The sequence below is a fragment of the Scyliorhinus torazame genome, chromosome 2 (genome assembly GCF_047496885.1).
Source record: "Scyliorhinus torazame isolate Kashiwa2021f chromosome 2, sScyTor2.1, whole genome shotgun sequence".
Lineage (NCBI taxonomy): Eukaryota > Metazoa > Chordata > Chondrichthyes > Carcharhiniformes > Scyliorhinidae > Scyliorhinus > Scyliorhinus torazame.
The window spans coordinates 331,281,147-331,298,875 of NC_092708.1; the positions used below are offsets into that span (position 1 = coordinate 331,281,147).

General features: G+C 43.1%; 2 protein-coding genes across 11 annotated transcripts in view; both read right to left on the bottom strand.

The window, feature by feature from the left end:
- Window positions 1-4,656, bottom strand: part of LOC140401891 (5'-3' exonuclease PLD3-like) — a 108,804-nt gene extending 104,148 nt beyond the window's left edge. Inside the window, exon 1 of one of the 3 annotated variants that reach the window (XM_072489827.1) lies at window positions 4,583-4,656. The gene's annotated coding sequence lies outside the window, so the exon portion shown is untranslated. Of the gene's footprint in view, window positions 1-3,575; window positions 3,658-4,582 lie in introns of those variants that run through there. The other 2 variants (XM_072489830.1, XM_072489828.1) reach the window with 2 other exon arrangements.
- A 6,458-nt stretch (window positions 4,657-11,114) lies between these two features.
- cep170ba (centrosomal protein 170Ba) overlaps window positions 11,115-17,729 on the bottom strand; it is a 95,180-nt gene continuing 88,565 nt past the window's right edge. For all 8 annotated transcript variants that reach the window (XM_072489834.1, XM_072489838.1, XM_072489833.1 and 5 more), the window contains 3 exons: window positions 17,560-17,653; window positions 15,120-15,171; window positions 11,115-14,934 (listed from right to left, as the gene is read on the bottom strand). In XM_072489834.1, the coding sequence (XP_072345935.1) occupies window positions 14,645-14,934; window positions 15,120-15,171; window positions 17,560-17,653 (436 nt within the window). In that variant the 3' untranslated portion in view covers window positions 11,115-14,644. The remainder of the gene's footprint in view (window positions 14,935-15,119; window positions 15,172-17,559; window positions 17,654-17,729) is intronic.

Below are 17,729 nucleotides of genomic sequence, written 5' to 3' on the forward strand. Positions count from 1 at the left end.
ACAGTCTCACTCCATGCGGATGACCTGCTCCTCTACATCTCGGACCCGCAAAACGGCATGAAAGAACTCATGAAGCTCCTAAGAGAGCTCGGAGCCTCTCGGGCTACAAACTCAACCTGGGCAAAAGTGAAGGTTTCCTGGTTAACCTAAGAGAGGGAGGGGCAGAGGAGGGTGTACCATTTAAAATAACCCAAAACAAATTCCGCTACCTGGGGATCCAGATAGCCCGGGACTGGATATGGACCCATAAGTGGAATCTGACCAGTCTGGCGGAGGAAGTCAAAAAGGACCTACAGAGATGGGGTGCACTCCCGCTCTCCCTGGCAGGGAGGGTGCAGACGATCAAGATGAACGTACTGCCCAGATTCCTCTTCCTGTTTAGATAATAATAATCATAATAATAATCGTTTATTGTCACAGGTAGGCTTCAATGAAGTTACTGTGAAAAGCCCCTAGTCGCCACATTCCGGCACCTGTTCGGGGAGGCCGGTACAGGAATTGAACCCGCGCTGCTAGTCTTGTTCTGCATTAGCCCACTGTGCTAAACCAGCCCCTATCCATACCGATCTACACCCCCAAGATCTTTTTCCATTCTATAGAAAAGTTGATTATTGCGACTGGGCAGCCATGGCCGAGAGAGTGAGGGAATGGCTAAAGGACCCAGAACGGAATGGGTGCGGATGGAGGAGTCCTCCTGTACAGGGACGCCCCTCTGGGCTCTTGCCACGGCAGCGCTCCCATCCTCCCCAGCAAAACACTCAACAAGCCCAGTGGTGGTAGCAACCCTGAGAACCTGGAACCAGATGAGGCAACATTTTGGTCCATCATGGCCCCCATCTGCAGCAACCACAGGTTTCCATCAGCCATGCTTGACACCACCTTCAAGAGGCGGAGACAGCTAGGGGGGAACACTGGCGGTTAGGGACTTTTACATGGGGGACAGACTAGCAACCTTAGAGGAGCTGACGGAGAGACTGGACCAGCATAGTGGTTAGCACAATTGCTTCACAGCTCCAGGGTCCCAGGTTCGATTCCCCACTGGGTCACTGTCTGTGCGGAGTCTGCACGTTCTCCCCGTGTGTGCGTGGGTTTCCTCCGGGTGCTCCGGTTTCCTCCCACAGTCCAAAGATGTGCACATTAGGTGGATTGGCCATGCTAAAATTGCCCTTAGTGTCCAAAATTGCCCTTAGTATTGGGTGGGGTTACTGGGTTATGGGGATGGGGTGGGAGTGTGGGCTTGGGTGGGGTGCTCTTTCCAAGAGCCGGTGCAGTCTCGATGGGCCAAATGGCCTCCTTCTGCACTGTGAATTCTATGATAAATGGGGATGAACTCCGACATCTACAGGTCAAAAACTTTCTCCGCAAGGAGAAGATTACATACTCCCGAACCCTGAAAAGCACAATGCTAGAGGAGTTACTAGACGTGGACAGTCTGGGAAGGGGAAACTGTAGACATCTGTATGGACGACCTTTAGGAAGGATGCGCTCCCCAGTGGACCAAGCTCGGGGAAAACAGGAGGAAGAGCTAGGAACGGAAATAGGGTGGAGATTCTGGAGTGAAGCACTGAGCAGAGTTCTACCTCCTCATGAGTAAGGCCTTATGCAGCTAGAAAGTGGTGTACAGAGCGCACCTAACCAGAACCCGAATGAACAGGTTCTTCCCTGAAGTGGAGAATAAATGTGAACGATGCCAGGGAGGCCCAGCCAACCATGCCTACACATTCTGGGCCGGCCCCAGACTTGTCGGGTTCTGGACAGCCTTCTTCGAGGCGATGTCCAAGGTTGTGGGGGTGAGGATGAAGCCGTGCCCGAGAGTGGCTGTTTTCGGGGTATCGGACCAGCCAGAACCACATATGGGGAAGAGGGCTGGCGCCCTTGCCCTTGTTTCTCTAATCACCTGCCGGAGAATCCTGCTCAGCTGGCGATTAGCAGCACCAGCCACAGCCGCAGGCTGGCTGGCAGACCTATCAGAATTTCTCCACCTGGCGAGGATTAGGTTCACCATCCAAGGGTCAGAAGATGGCTTCCACGAAGCGTGGGGGCCATTCACCAATCTGTTCCAGGACCTGTTTGAAGGCAACAGCCAATAGAATGAGGGGAGGCGGGGACGCACGGGAGCCAACGGGACCACAGGGGGGAGGCAGGAAAAGCAGGGGGCGAAAGGGGGGGGGGGGAGGAAGCTACCAGGAAAAGGAGGGGGTGGTCAGAAAACAACCAACACAGAGGCCAGGGAGCCTAGAACAAGAACACAAGCAAACAAACCCCCAAGGGAAGGCTGCAAACAAGACTGGGGAGTGGGAGGGGGGTGGCGGGGAGGGGGGGTTTGAGGGGGAGGGGGGGTTTGAGGGGGAGGGGGGGTTTGAGGGGGAGGGGGGGTTTGAGGGGGAGGGGAGGGCCGGCACAAAATAAATTGACATGTACATTGTAATCGGCACAGTTACCCTTACTGCTTGTACAGTGTATAATATGTAAAAAGCTTCAATGAAAACATTTTACAGAATATATTTAGTTCACTTCCTGTTTCTTGAACTGCAGGTTGAATATGATAAGAAGGATGGTTTCCACACTGTTGTGATTTTGTTTAAAAAGCGGAAGTATATTTGCCTGAATTTAATCATGAATGTTATTCTGGGGATGTTTGTGCACTTAAGTGAAAAACTGAAAAAAGAAAAGTTGCATTTTAAAACTGCTGGGTGCAGACATTGGTGATGAATGAAGATAATGGCCTGGGCAGACCACTTAATGCAGGAGGTCAATGAATAAAAATGCCAATGACAAAGGGAGTCACACCAATGAAGGACTGAATGAAATTCAAATGTCTCCACGTCCCTTTGACTAAAGTACAAGGTATTTTAACAAAATGCCTTAACTCTCACACAGCCATTCTTCCGAAAAGATCAGAAATACCCAACCTGTATATCATTCCAATATGATCTCCTAATTAAATGTTGGTTCATAGAGATTTGAATACTGAGTTATTGCAAAGCTTACATTCAGAGTTCAAAATGGGTGTCTACCACAAAGATAGTGAATTGTAGGAAGTGTTCTGTTGGTTAGATTCGAAACCATGTGGGCCAACGCGATCTGAAGAATTTTCTGAACCATTTAATTATTTTTCTCGGCTTAGATCAGGTTTTGCAATGGCTCCAGCACCCTCCCATTACCAATGAGAGGAGCTAATTAACAGCCTATGGATTATCACACCCACTGGGCATGAATTGGGAACAAATACGGTTGGTAACAAAATGCATTACCAGGAAACACAAGCCAAGTTCAATCATTTTACCGCTAAACCCACAACTTATAAATAGATTCTTGGTCACAACAAATACATAGTAGATAATTCCTAACTGCTATTTTTATAATATTCTACACTTAAAAGATGACAAATCCATGTGAAGCTGCTGTAATCAACCACTTATTGGTCTACTCTATTGCATGGGATTTATTCCTTAAAAATAGTCATGGAAACAAGATGTGTTGCAATGCCATTACCTTAAACTTTACATTATTTTGTTGTAATTTTCAGTAGAGACATAAGGCAAGATTTCAAACATTAAAAGTTTATAGCTTACTTGGCTTTTCTTTCCATGCCTGAATTACTTCTATTTAACAGTTTATTTGCAGGCCGCTGTCGTCCTTGCTAAAGAGGGTAGCACCATAACATTCTTGCGTGCCGAATGGTTCAATAAGTTTATTGATTGAATGGCTGCGCTGTACAGGATAGAAAGGTTGGAGGCTCAATTCACAGTCTGTTGTGAATTAACTAACCTCCCATGGTGGTCAAGGCTCCACAATTGACCCCAGCACACTGGGTTAGAGAGAAGAAAAGAAGCAACCTGTCAGGTTCCTTGCTGTTAATCACTATCCACTCATGCCTTGTGTAAACGAGAGTACTGAGGGGTAGGCTTTTCTCTGTGGGCTTCCTGAGCCCTGCATTCAGGCTGAAATGAGAGACAGAAGCTTGCAATTTGTGGGAAACAGTCACTTATGGTGGAGGGTTTTATAACCTGGGGCAGCCAATTATTGGCCAAAGGGGCAGTCCAATTAAGGACCAGCGGGAAGGCATCAGAGGCTGATCCAGCTGGAAAAGATCAGAAGGCAGGAATGGAAAGAGGGTGAAGGAAAAGGTGCTTCAAAATAGAGGTGCCTTTCCTCCTAACCTTTTTAAAAAGTGAAAACAAAAGAACCGTCATTTTCAGCCATGCCACACCATTGTTGGGTGGGCAGCCCCTCTACAGGGCAACCAGCAGCATACAGGCAGGCAAGGAAGGCCTCTCAGCCGGCCTGGATTGCTGGACCACCTCCAGGAGGCCACTTGCAAGCAGTTAAACTGGCCTCCGCCACCTGAGAGACCTTGAGGCGGACGGGAAAATCGCAGACCTAGAATTAAAACTAACTTTCAATTTTATATATAGGAGAAAGGCAAAGTGAACAAATGAAGGAAGCAGTGCTTAAACACAGGAAATCAAAAACAGATTTAAAAGAAATTGATACGTAAATTATTTTAGTTAAGAGATAGATTGAACCACATACAGTTCAATTGAAAATTGCAGAAGACAAGAATAATATATAAACTTACCAGTACTGAAGAAAACTTGGTGGCTTTGCTGGGAGTTGTGTTGAGTTGACAAGCGAATGACTGGTTGGTTCAGACCAAACAGCTGTTGTGATATGATGAAACCTCTAGCAAAAAACGGGTACGCAAGTTTCCATTACTTCCCCTTTTAAGTTCAGAATGGTTCTGCAAAATGGTGCCACATTACTAGTGTTACACTTAGCTTTTGGTACTTGGGGTATAACTTGCAACAAGTTGTTGTCAAAACTGCCAAACAACTTTGATTTGCACTAAGCATTAGATTTATTACTTTTTGCTTATGGTATTCTGATAACATATATTTTTAAAATATTTATTTTGTTATGCAACTTGTTGTATAAGGAATAATATACAATCAGGAAATTTATAATGTCATGAGAATGTCGCTTTAAGAAATGTTTGGCTGCTCATGTTACTGCAGTGACGTCAGAGTGTGGATGGAGCGGAGCTCTGGCGCCGCTTTTTAGGTTCACTTTGAGAAAAGCTTGGTTGTGTCTGTGTCTTTTTTGTTCTGTTTTCAGTGTTGGAGCTGAAGCCAAACAAAGCAGTTGTACTGCTGATCTCTCTGCCATGAAAAGACCGTCTCTTGTTCATTTGGTGAATTCAGAATTATAAATGTTCTGAGTAGTGACTTTAACCTGATGTGCTCCTGTTAAAGGTTATGGTTTTTGTAAGTCTCCTGGATGTTAAAAGGACAGCATATGCATTACTTAGTGTTGTATTCTTTGGGGGTTGTATTTGAATTAATGGCTGCTGTGATGTTCACTGTTTATTTTAAAAGGTTAACTTGAGTTAATAGAATAAACATTGTTTTGTTTAAAAAATACTTTTCCATTTCTGCTGTACCACACCTGTAGAGTGGGCCATGTGCTCCCCATACCACAATCTAGTAAAAGTTGTGGGTCAGGTGAACTCCATGATACACTTTGGGACTCTCTAAACCCTGGCCCATAACAATAATTAGTGTATTCCATTTACTTGAAGCAACTTTCATCAGGATTCAGAGAAAGACATATTTGTTAAAGAAAGCAGCCTTGGGTCACTGTGCAGAGTTTGCACATTCTCCCAGTGTCTGTGTGGATTTCCTCTGGGTGCCCTGATTTCCTCCCACAGTCCAAACATGAGCAGATGAGGTGGATTGGCCATGGTAAATTGCCCCTAAGTATTCAAACGGTTAGGTGGGTTACCGTGCATAGGGTGGGGGTGTGGGCCTACGTAGGGTGCTCTTTTGGAGGGTCAGTGCAGATGTGATGGGCTGAATGGCTTCTTTCCACACTGTTGCCATTCTATGATCCTATGAAAACTATTTCCGGTACTCATTGTTGACATCAAAAAAGTATCCATTGGCTAGGTTACAGTTACTTCAGTGTGGTTTTATTATACATGCCAGTAAAGTAAGGGTTAATAAAATGTACACAGAGAGCCACTAGAGGGAGCTGTTCTCAGACGTATATCAGGGATAATGCAGAGGCTTGTGGGACAGAACCAGAGGGAAGCCTCGGTATCGACTGCTGGACTACAAAGGGAACACGGTCGTCATGGAGGGTACATGTCGTCTTCTGGTGAGACATGGAAGTGCCTCCATACTTCGAGGTGATAAATGATGAGCAAACATCGGTAGTAGGTGTGCAAGCTTGCATAACATTGGATCTGGTCTGTAGAGTATATTCAACAAATACGTTGACAAAAGAAGAAGACTGGGAAAGTCTATTAAGTTTATTCAATGAGCAAGAAGAAGGAGACCATGAGACTCTGACTACTGTGTGTTGTAAAAAAGACAACAGTGAGGAAACAAAGTGTGATGAGCAACACAAAGAAGACTGGGAAAGTCTACGTCAATCACTTAGTCAATGAAATAGCGATCACTAGGAGCAATCCAGTTGTGCAGAGTGAAAGTGGGATTGATGGACCTCAGCTGCACTGTGTGAAGGCTGATAAGCAAAGTGCACCCGTGAACAGGTGTTGCCAATCGCCACCAGAGTAACCAATAATGTTGCCAATTAATAATGATGCTCTTTAGAATCGCCAGGTATAAATGATACCACCACAAGGCTTTATCAGATATCGATCAAAGGACCGCACAACCAGTTAGTCAGTTCAAGTTCAAAGATGGTTTATTTACACACAAGGATTACTTTGACGTGCAACATAAAACACTACAAGTTAAACTACACCTAACAACTACAATAACCTATACTTAACTTCAGGGCAACCGGCTCTATGCAGATGGACAAGGCCTTTGCCCGGATCTTGTGTGGCTGGATAGAAGACGTGGCTCAGTTTCTGTTGGGCTCATCCGTCTGGTAGCGATCGTTGGTCTTGAACTTGTCTGTCTGGTCGTTATGCTGCACTTGGGTTGGCATCAGCCGGATCCAAGAGAGACCGAGCACATGGCTGTCTCTTCTTATCCCTCTGGGATTTCATACTCTTTGGGGCGGTCCTTAACTTGGACCCAATAATTTGACAGGCTTCGATCACGGCCTTCGATTTTAGCCATTAAGGGGCGGGTGCTTTGATGGCTGGGCGGGTCCTCAACGGTCTTTGATCTTGGCTGTTTGGACTCCCTGTGTAAAGGGAACGGTGCCAATTAGTCTGTATCTGTATCAGTTACCTGAGTACAGTTCTTTTGTTCTGGGGAAATGGGCCATTAGAATGCAAGTGAGCGGGGGTTTTGATCGCGTCTAGCTATCTGGGTTGCAAATACACACACAAACTCTGAGTGTGTCTGAGTCCTGGGTTGGCCACAATTCCCATGGTCCTTTGCAGGTGGCCATCTGAGATGGCTACACCGGTCACGTGGGAGCACAGCCAGGAGGCACAAACTACGGTAAGTTGAAGACTTTGTGGAACATTGAGAGTTCAAGAGTAAATCAGAGGATTCTAAGGACACGAATAAGGATGGTCAGGAAATGGTGCTCCTTGTGCACAGAACAAACGGCAAGCAGTTTCGAGGGTAGGGAAAGCACGAAAGCAACATCGAAGACACGGTGAGAGACCGAGTCGACACAAAGAATGGTTCAGACCAATAGAACTTTTAATTACTTGGACTGATAACTTGGCACTGTAACAATAACACAAGGAAGACTGAGTCCACACTCAGAAATTCTGCACTGTAAAAAGTTTATCAAGGAAAAGAACGTTGTTAGTTAATTCCTCAAATGCATGTAACTGATATAACTCTGACGTCGATGTGTATGTTTCTTATTGTCTATCTTTGTTGCATCGACAGGGTTTAGAGAGATAGAGGGTTAGTGTCAGAAGTAGTGATTAGTGATAGTACAGGACAATGAGTATATGGGTTATACTGCATCACATAAGAATGAAAGAAAAAATATTTTAGCTGGCTAGAAGGACTGAAGATAGTGAGAGTGCAAGAGAGTAGTTTATTATGTTAGTCTGTTAGATGTAGATAGTGAGTATAGTTTGTGTGTGATCAATCGACTGGGCAGAACGGTAGCACAGTTGTTTCACAGCTCCAGGGTCCCAGGTTCAATTCCGGCTTGGATCACTGTCTGTGTGCAGTCTGCACGTTCTCCCCGTGTCTGGGTTTCCTCCCACAGTCCAAAGATGCGCAGGTTAAGTGGATTGGCCATGCTAAATTGCCCTTAGTGTCCAAAAAGGTTAGCTGTGGTTACAGGGTAATAGGGATAGGGTGGAGGCGTGGTCTGAAGTAGGGTGCTCTTTCCAAGAGCTGGTGCAGACAGGATGGGCCAAATGGCCTCCTTCTGGACTGTAAATTCTATGATTCAAGTATTGAATCCAGTTAGTACCATGTGTCCCTCGAGTATGCAGTTCCCGGTTAGTAATAAAATAGTTTTGCTGGTTTACAAGACTCGTTGTCCTCTGATCAACACTACACATTGAAACCATCCAGATAGAGCAAGGCAGAGAACAACACACTCAGGTCAACAGTCTTGACTGAACCAACGTGGATTTTCCATTTCCTGGACTATATTTCTAGTCAAACTAAAGCAGAGTGTAGAATTATCAGCAGGAAGTTTCAAGTGCAGACTCTCAACCAATAATCGCTATTGGATTACATAATTACAGACCTGGAGTTCTAAAGACTTGCACGCAACCAATCATCTGTCCTTGATTAAAATGTGGAATGCAGAGCTGAGGTGATGGCACTCAAATGGCTGCGTTGTGTTACTTGTCATCAACACAAATGTACTGACAATACAAAAGGGAAACTAAATGAAGTGATCCTTATTGGAAAGAGAGATTCACATCTATCTGCCATGGTTCAGTTGGTAGCACACTGTCTCTTTAGATACAGGTGGCGGTGGGATTTTAAGTCTTGCTTCAACACAAATGCTTTCGCCCCAGTACGGAGGAGCTTCTGCACTGTCGGAGGCGACCCCTTTCAGGTGTAAAAGATCCCATGGCACTATTTTGAAGACGAGCAGGGAGTTCTTCCTGGTGTCCTGAGTTAATATTTGTCCATCAAATATCACAAAAATGGATGTGAATTATCATATTCATCCTAATTTCCTACATTAAACAACAGCGACTCCAAAAGGGTTTCTTCATTGACTGTAAAGCATTTTGGGGCATCCTGTGGTCATGAAACAAAGCTTTGACAAAGAGTCATCCAGACTCGAAACATTAGCTCCCTTTTCTCTCTGCAGATACCGCCAGACCCGCTTAGATTGCGCAGTATTGTCGGTTATTGCTTCAGGTTCCAGCGTCCGCAGTAATTTGCTTTTATCTGTGGTCACGAAAGGTGCTTTGAAATGCAAGTCTTTCTGTTCATAAAATTAATTTTCAGGTTTTCCCATTTTTTGGAAACTGAACAAGGGCACCAAGTGAGAACTACATCACAAAGCGAGCATTTTTAGCCAGGTGTTTCTCGGCGCTCGCAGTGCAGCGAAACACAATGCGATCTAACTTGACTCTGGTTAGATAAGAGGCCTCAGCAGGGAGTTTGCAGCCAAGGCCTCACGCAAGTCTTGTTTGCTGCAGTGAGGAAGGAGCCCCACCCACTGAAACTCCTCAGTGCAGGGAAAGATCAGGATGCCATTTTTAAATGGCGTACCAAGCCCCGACGCAACCGCTGAAATCCCCCAAGCCCCAACTCACTAAGGGGGTCCCCCATGCCTCCCCCCACTCACACTTGTGCAGAGCAACCCCCCCTGCCTGATCACCACTATGTCAAAAAATTCCAGCTTGGCAGTGCCAGACTGGTACCCAAGTGGCAGTCAGGGTGCCAGTGCCACGGTACCACCCTGCCCAGAAGGCATGTACATTGGGGCCTCCAATCCCCTGGGAGACCCCCACGAGTGCCGTTCCATCTGGTCCCCATTTGTGGAGATCAGTAGTGAATGGCGCTCGCCAGAGGTCGCCAAGGCGAAGGGGATAGATCCCAACACCTTTGTTATCTCAGGGAACTGCGTATTGGAGGGACACATGGGGCGTGATTCAGTGGCCGTGTTGCGCTCGAACGAAAGCACAACGCGTCTGGTAGATCCCAGGTGAAGCCTCCCGGCAGCTTTCGCGAACCCAAGGCCTGCGAGGTGTTGGAATCAGAACTCTGCCCAAAAACGATGGGACCAAATGGTAATCACTGAAGTAGATTTAAACCTACTTAAAGCCTACCTACCTGGGATGTACTGGCTTCCCCAGGGACACTGCAGCTGTGTGTCGATCAGTACCGGTCCACAAAAACGTAGACCAGGCAGAACGGGGGTGGGGGTGGGTGGGGTCTCCCAAGTCATTAGAGGGTTCTGGCCCCCTCCCTGGAATGTGGGCACCTTGACATTTCCACCCTGGCAAGGTGCCCAGGTGGCACTGTCAAACTGGCAGGACCACTGCAGGGTACCAGTACAATGGTGACAGGTTGGTACTGCAAATGAGTCAGGACCCGAGGGGTGCTTTGCCAAGAAAGGAGAGGGGGCTTGTGGGGGTGTGCAGGGCATGTATGTCGAGGCCTCTGGGAAGTTCGGGGGTGGGGTTGGTGTAAAGGGGCTTGGGGAGACCGGAAGTGCTGTGGGCCCCGAGGGATCCCATAGTGGGGTAACCTCACTTGGGGTAGGGTCAGTGTGGGGTAGCACCCATGTGTGTGTGGGGAGGGGGTGACATTGCCCATGGGTGTGGGGGGGGGGGAGACCCACAAGCTCTCAGAGGTTGGGGCACCCTTTCAAAATGGCGGCCCGATCTCGGAGTTCAGCTCCCCAGTGCAAGTGGAAGAGGCAGGCCCATGAACGACCTCAGCTGGAAGCGGGACCAAAGTCACAACTTAGATGTTATATTCAGCATCATACTCTAACCAACTGCGCTGACCGGACTAGTTTCTCTACTTAATGACTGCATGTGGATTTGCATGCATTATAATCAAGATATTGAATGGACAGGCAAATGGAGCCTAGTGCCCAGGCAGGGACACGTTACTGTGGTAAGAATGAAACTTACATAGGAGAGATAGCCCTCTCTATTTATTTTATAACTGCTTAATGTGTCCTTTTGTGGAATTGTCCGTGTAGTATTATAGTTAACATTGATTACCATCACACAGACATTTCACTGCTATGAAGAATGGTTTATTATAATCAACTTCCATGGAAAAATTAAATAGTAATTCAAAATTATACTGTGATGTGCAAAACAATTTAAAAATCAGAAGTACTTTCATCCTAACAAAATTTACACGTCATTCATTGTAAGGCAAAAAAATAAATTACAACTTTGAAACCAGCCAAAAATGGAAGAAAGCTCATTATATTCCGCTATATATAACTTGTGCAAAAAGTGAAATATACACCAATTTGAAAGCTGGACAGCTTACAGAAATACAATAGTACAAAAATGGCATGTTCCAGCAGGAAATTAAAAAAAGCTGTACGCTTTGTATTTCTCACGTAAAGAGAATTTGTTACAAGCAAAATAATAAATGAGCCACTGAAGAAACGAAACAGCATCAGCAGGCTAGCAACAAGTGCTTCGACAATTCAGCACAGGACACGACTATGAACAGAGCACAGTAATAAGTGAAGGAATTACATTTTCTTGCATCTGTGGAAAATCTAGCTTAAGCAGACTACAATCTGACTTTGAAGTGTGGCTAATCATTTCAGGTATCCGCTTCTCACTCAAGTTCATCCAGCTTGCTCGGCAAAATTGTAATCAGAGAACCATTGAGAGCAAAGTCCTCAAAAATTTAAATTATGGACTTACAAGAGACACATTTTCTTCAGCAACCTACATTGAATATGTTCAGAAACTGCTGCAATAGACTAGTTATAATAATAGCAATATTAACTTCTCATTTAAAGCAGCTGACCATCATCTATTTATACTGTGGGTATTCAGTCAAATCAGGTTCAAGCCAAAGAGGCTACAATTTGTTTTTATTTCAGTCTAACACGAAAGCTTCAAAATATTTGTTGCACATAAAAATCAAAAATGAACCAAGGCCTGAACAATAAACCTCCACTACATTGTCACCGTTTAAAATGAAGTTAGAAAATGGAAAACATAAAAGGCAACATCACCCAGTACTTTTAATGCAACACCCTCAATATAATGGCTTCTTGTATTTATACATTCATGCCTCACAAGATTCCCACAGTACACACAACATAAAAAGGTTAGCGTAGAATCTATCTCATACATATAGTTGTGGTACATATGTAAAATGTTAGACCCCAATAACTATTGTCCTCCATGCCACCAAAATAACTTGTTCCTGCTCTCAAATACCAGCTCCTGTGCCATGGTACACAAAATGGCTTGATACAGTGTGTGTGCGCAGCATACATATATAGGAATTGACAGAGACATGCACAATCTATACTGTACACATATGCCATATATATGTTCATATTCCTATGTCGTATATTAGACAGTCTCACTCATTACTCAGTTACTGTGTCTAGAAACTGGTATGTGAAGATGCACAATTAACTGCAAGAACTATTCCCCAAACCTTTGGAAGTACTATTAAAGTCAACTGGTGTGTGAGGCAGACCTATTTAAAAAAATACAGGTGCAAAGCAAAGAGCATGTCATTTGATCTTTGGCTCTAGTATTGTCTCTGGTGGGTCGATTTGCTGTAATGGTGACAACCCTTCATAAGGACCAAGCATTTGAAATAATTGTGCCATTGTAACAAGTATCACTGTATGTACAAATTATCATTCAAATTATCACTTTTTTTGCGGATGTTTACACAATATATTAACTATACCAGGCTTCGTTGAGGACGTCCTGAGACATTTGTAACCAATTATGACTGTACCTTTCTCCAGCACAAAAACCAATACATTTTTTTGCTTTTCCTTTAGACAATGAACACAAAAGGCATATTAATATGCTCTGCACAGTTCAGCAGCTTTAAGGTGGCACATTGATTCCCTGAAGTTTACCGACACAAACGATAAACATTAATAGAAACTTGTGTGCTTCTGCCCATTAAATGAAATGTTTCCATAGCATAATTTTAAAAATAAAAATAATTCCAAGGTAGATATCAATTGTTACTTCCCAACCATGATACTTTGGAACTGCATGTTCGCTCTCGAATGACAGCACTAAAATTTCATGAGGTTACCCCAAACTTTAAGTGTCATTCAGGCAAATTCTTGACAAGAGTTGGAGAGACTCCTGTGATATTCGGCATGAAAATGAGCAGAGAAGCCATGGGGTTGTGCAATAAAGCTAGTTACCATTAAGCAAAGATAGTGCAAGCAGCAATGACTATGGGAAGTTCATGGCCCGATGTATGGACTGTCCTAGCTGAGGAAAAATGGAGTACAAGGGGAAAAACTAAGCAGGCTAGTGGGAGAAAAACTTAAAAAAAGAAAACATATTTTTTAAATCTCACACAATTGAAAATAATTGCTAGGGTGCTTTGTTAGTTATACATTGACATTTCAAAATATAGATATATCAGTGCATCACTGTTTCAAGTTGGGATGTGCCTGCTTTGCCCTATAGAATCTTAGAACTATAGAATTCCTACAGTGCAGAAGGAAGCCATTCGGCCCATCAAGTCTGCACTAATTCTGAAAGAGCACCCTACACCTAGGCCCACTTCCCCGCCCTATCCTCGTTATCCCATAACCCCACCTAACCTTCACATCTCTGGAGACTAAGGGGCAATTTAGCACGGCCAATCCACCTCACGTGCACATCTTTGGACTGTGGGAGGAACCGGAGCACCCGGTGGAAACCCACACCGACACAGGGTGCTCCGAACATGCAAACTCCACAGTCACCTGAAGCCGGAAATACACCCGGGTCCCTGGTGATGTAAGGCAGTAGTGCTAACCACTGTGCTGCTTCTTTTAGAATTGGTTGGCTGAAATCATGTTTGTTTGAATTGATTACATCTCACGATGAAGAATTGCGTAGAAGCTTTAGAATTGTTTGGCTGTTGAAGAGGTGATGGTGAGTTTCATATCTCGAAGCCGAAACCAATTTGTCATCATAAAGAGTTATAATAACCGTAAGCATGCATAGTACTGATCTGACAAAAGAATATCACAGACTTGACCGAATACAGCTGATCACCAATTACAGAAATATTCAAGAAAGTAAAGTAAAATGACTAATTTCTCCTTCCTAGAATATTTATCCAATATTTAAACCACCGTGGAATTAAATATTAGGCTGTCCCCGTCATAACATTGATATAGAAAAGCAAGAAACTAAGAGAGCGACAACTTGCTAAATATGCAGCCATTGTTCAATCATTAAGTTTGTGCTGAAACCTGGCATGCAAAATTACAACCTGTGCAACTAGTATGTTCTTCAGTGCATGATGATATTATCGTATTCAAATGGCAAAGTTTGGCTTAAAACTGAAATGTTCTTCTCAGTTCAAACATATTTTTATCGTGCCTTTATGCTGAATGGATGTTGCGAAAGTGTTTTGGAGCTTAACTAAAATGCGTTTTTCTTGCTAACTTCCATTTTTTCAATAAGACATTTTGTGCAAAATATCAGTCACTTCCAGCATTATTGTATACAGCTTTTTCACAATCACCCTTACATAACAACTATGACAATGCACATTGGTCAAACCATGGCCAAAAATAAATAGTTCTTTCAAAGCATAGTGACTGTATTTTCCATTTTTGGCTCAGTCATGGTATGCTGAGTATTGCACTCAGAGTCAGAGTCAATGCTGTCTGCATCTGAAGACAATTGGGACGGTTTCGAGCTCAGGTGGGCACACTCGTTCAACAACTGTGCTGATGATTTTGGCAAATCCTTTGAGGAGACCACAGTATTAGCAGTCCTTTCTTTCATGTTCATTGTTGAGGCAGAAATTGGCGAGATTTGATTACCAGTTAAGGCATCCAGAGATCCATCGGGATCTATGATCGTATTGATTGCTGTAAAAAAAAACATTTTAGTGCATCTGCGCCTCTTGCAAGACTAAAACAAAAGTCAGAAGAAAGTCAAGTACACAGTTGACTATTTTTAAGACATCTTTCAAACTAATTAAATAACTTCGCTTCGAATCAGTCAGTGCATCAAATCATCAATTACATCAAGACCTTCCGTTCATTTTACTAACCGTCTAATTGTTTCTGAACTCTTCTCAAGTCTTTAAAAATGGAGGATATTTCCTAGGAGAGAAAGTAAAGTTAACAATCAGAACATTTTTTGTTGACAAAACAACGATATTTTGAATTGGGATAGGATATCAAAGGCTTTTTTAAAAAGGGGGAAATCACTTTTTGTTATCTACATTCCAATTGTATTGGTTATAAAATTGGATCGGTTTTGATTCCGACATATGCAAGTCCTTATAATACACATTTGGAACACAGTAACAAATATGCAAGTTTAATGCATTTAATGATGAAAAATTAAATTAATCAAAAGTGTGCGCCTGATTTTTCCAAGTAACATTAACAATCCTAATGAACAAAGAAGTAGTGACAACATTAGAAGTTAAGAGGGATAGTCCAAGTGAAAAATGAAATGAAATGAAAATCGCTTGTCACAAGTAGGCTTCAAATGAAGTTACTGTGAAAAGCTCCTAGTCGCCACATTCCGGCGCCTGTTCGGGGAGGCTGGTACGGGAAGTTAGGATATAAAGAAATTAGACTGTATGATAGAATGGTTACCGCACTGATGACCATTCAGACTTATTCTTACTGCCAAAGTGAATAACCTCAGTCACACTTCCTCACATTATATTTCATTTGTCACCTTCTTGCCCACTCGATGAACCTATCTATATGTCTTTGCAGTCTCCTGGTGATGTCTGTAATTATCCTCCTCACAGTTCCCAGTACTTTCAAAGTTTAGGTCGTCTGCAAATTTTGAAATTGTACTGTGTACATCCAAGACCAAATCGTTGATAAAATCAAGACAAGCAGTAGTTCTAACACAAACCCCGGGGAGTATCACTGTACATCTTCCTCCCACCTGAAAAACCGTACAGTGCTGTTTCCTGCTATTCCGCCTCCCTTGGTTCCAGACTGCCATTTCCCCTTTTATTCCACTGACTAAAACATTGCTGACGGACAACTTTATCAAATAAACTTTGGAAGCCCACGCACATCACATCATCATGCTACCTCATCAAAAAAATGGACAAACTGGTTGAACACAAGGTCAAAACCATGGGTCCAGATCAATTGGGCCCGTGAACATACAAGGAAATAGGGAGGATATGACAGGGGGAGAAGTATTCTATATGGAACAGAATATTGCATAAACTAATTGACCTGCATAAAATCTGTGCCGCAGATTTTATTTAATTCAATGTAACAATGATGTCTGTAAATTGGACACTGATAAAACAGTTCCAACATTTTTATTCAGTATTTTAGCTTCAGTAATTGTTAAAATATGTATCTAAAATAAGTAAATAAATACCCTGACCATTGAGACATTACAAGAGGAGATGGTGGCACAGTTGTAATGTTGGTGGAATTTGAATTCAATTAATAAAATCGGGAATCAAAATTCTAGTTTAAAAACTCATCTGGTTCACTAATGTCCTTCAGGAAAGGAAATCTGCCGTTCTTACCGGCCTGGCCTATGGGTGACTCCACACCCACCAGTGTGGTTGACTCCTAACTGGCCTCTGGAATGGCCTGGAGAGCTAAACAGACCAAAGGCAATGAGAGGGAATGGGCAGCCAATGCCGGCCTTGCAAGCAATGCTCACATCCCAGGAAAGAATAAAATAAATAAATCATGCAGCATTAGCCCAATGCAATGTGGAATCACAATACTTAAAAAAACAAAATAAATATTTATAATGATCGGTTTGTAAGGCTAAACTAGTTTTCATGAATAATTGTGTTCAAAATAACTTACTTTCATCCCTTTTTGTGTGCCATTCCCACCATTTTTTTTGTTATCTTTGCCATTCCATAGTATATATAATATTCAAATGTATAGTCTAGTGCTTAAAAAATAAAATGGCTACTTCTGTCTCCGATTTCTTTAAAAGCAGGCAGGTTTTGGAGAGCGATTGCCCATTATCACATTTTTACTGATTTTAATTAATATACACCAGTCCTTTTATATGCAACATTTGGAGCTCTCCTGACAATTTGTTGATTAAAGCATCAAGCAACGGAATCCTACAGAACAGAAAGCCCACAGATTTGATCAACGGTTAGTGCTTAGTCAGCTGATCTCAGTCGCAGTGGAGGTTGGGCTGCTGACTAAGGGAATGGAACACAGATGATAGAGGTCAGTTGAGGAAAGTATCAAGTACAGCTACAACAGATGTGACAATGGTTATCTAAACTGAAATGATTATTTGGGTGATGTATCAGAGTTGGCCAGCACCAATGGAATAACAGAAGTCGTCAGCATCTTCACAAAGGAAGTAATAGAGAACAAATGCAGTATTGGAAAATGAAGTTGGAACCCAGATCATGAACAGGCTTGCAACTCTGACATGGACTAAGATCTTGCTTCAGCTATTCCTCTGAATAAAATAGACATGGGCAAATGTGAAAACAGAACATTACATTTTAGTAAGATTACCTTATTTGACGTTTTGAGAATTGGCACTTCATTTTCAGAATTTATTTTGGCCTCAATTTCATCCCAATTTCTGTCCTTGCTTTGGAACAGAATTCTAAAAGAAAACAACAGAAGTATCTTTTACACAAGACCTTAATAATAGCAATATTTAGACATTTCGAAATCAAAGT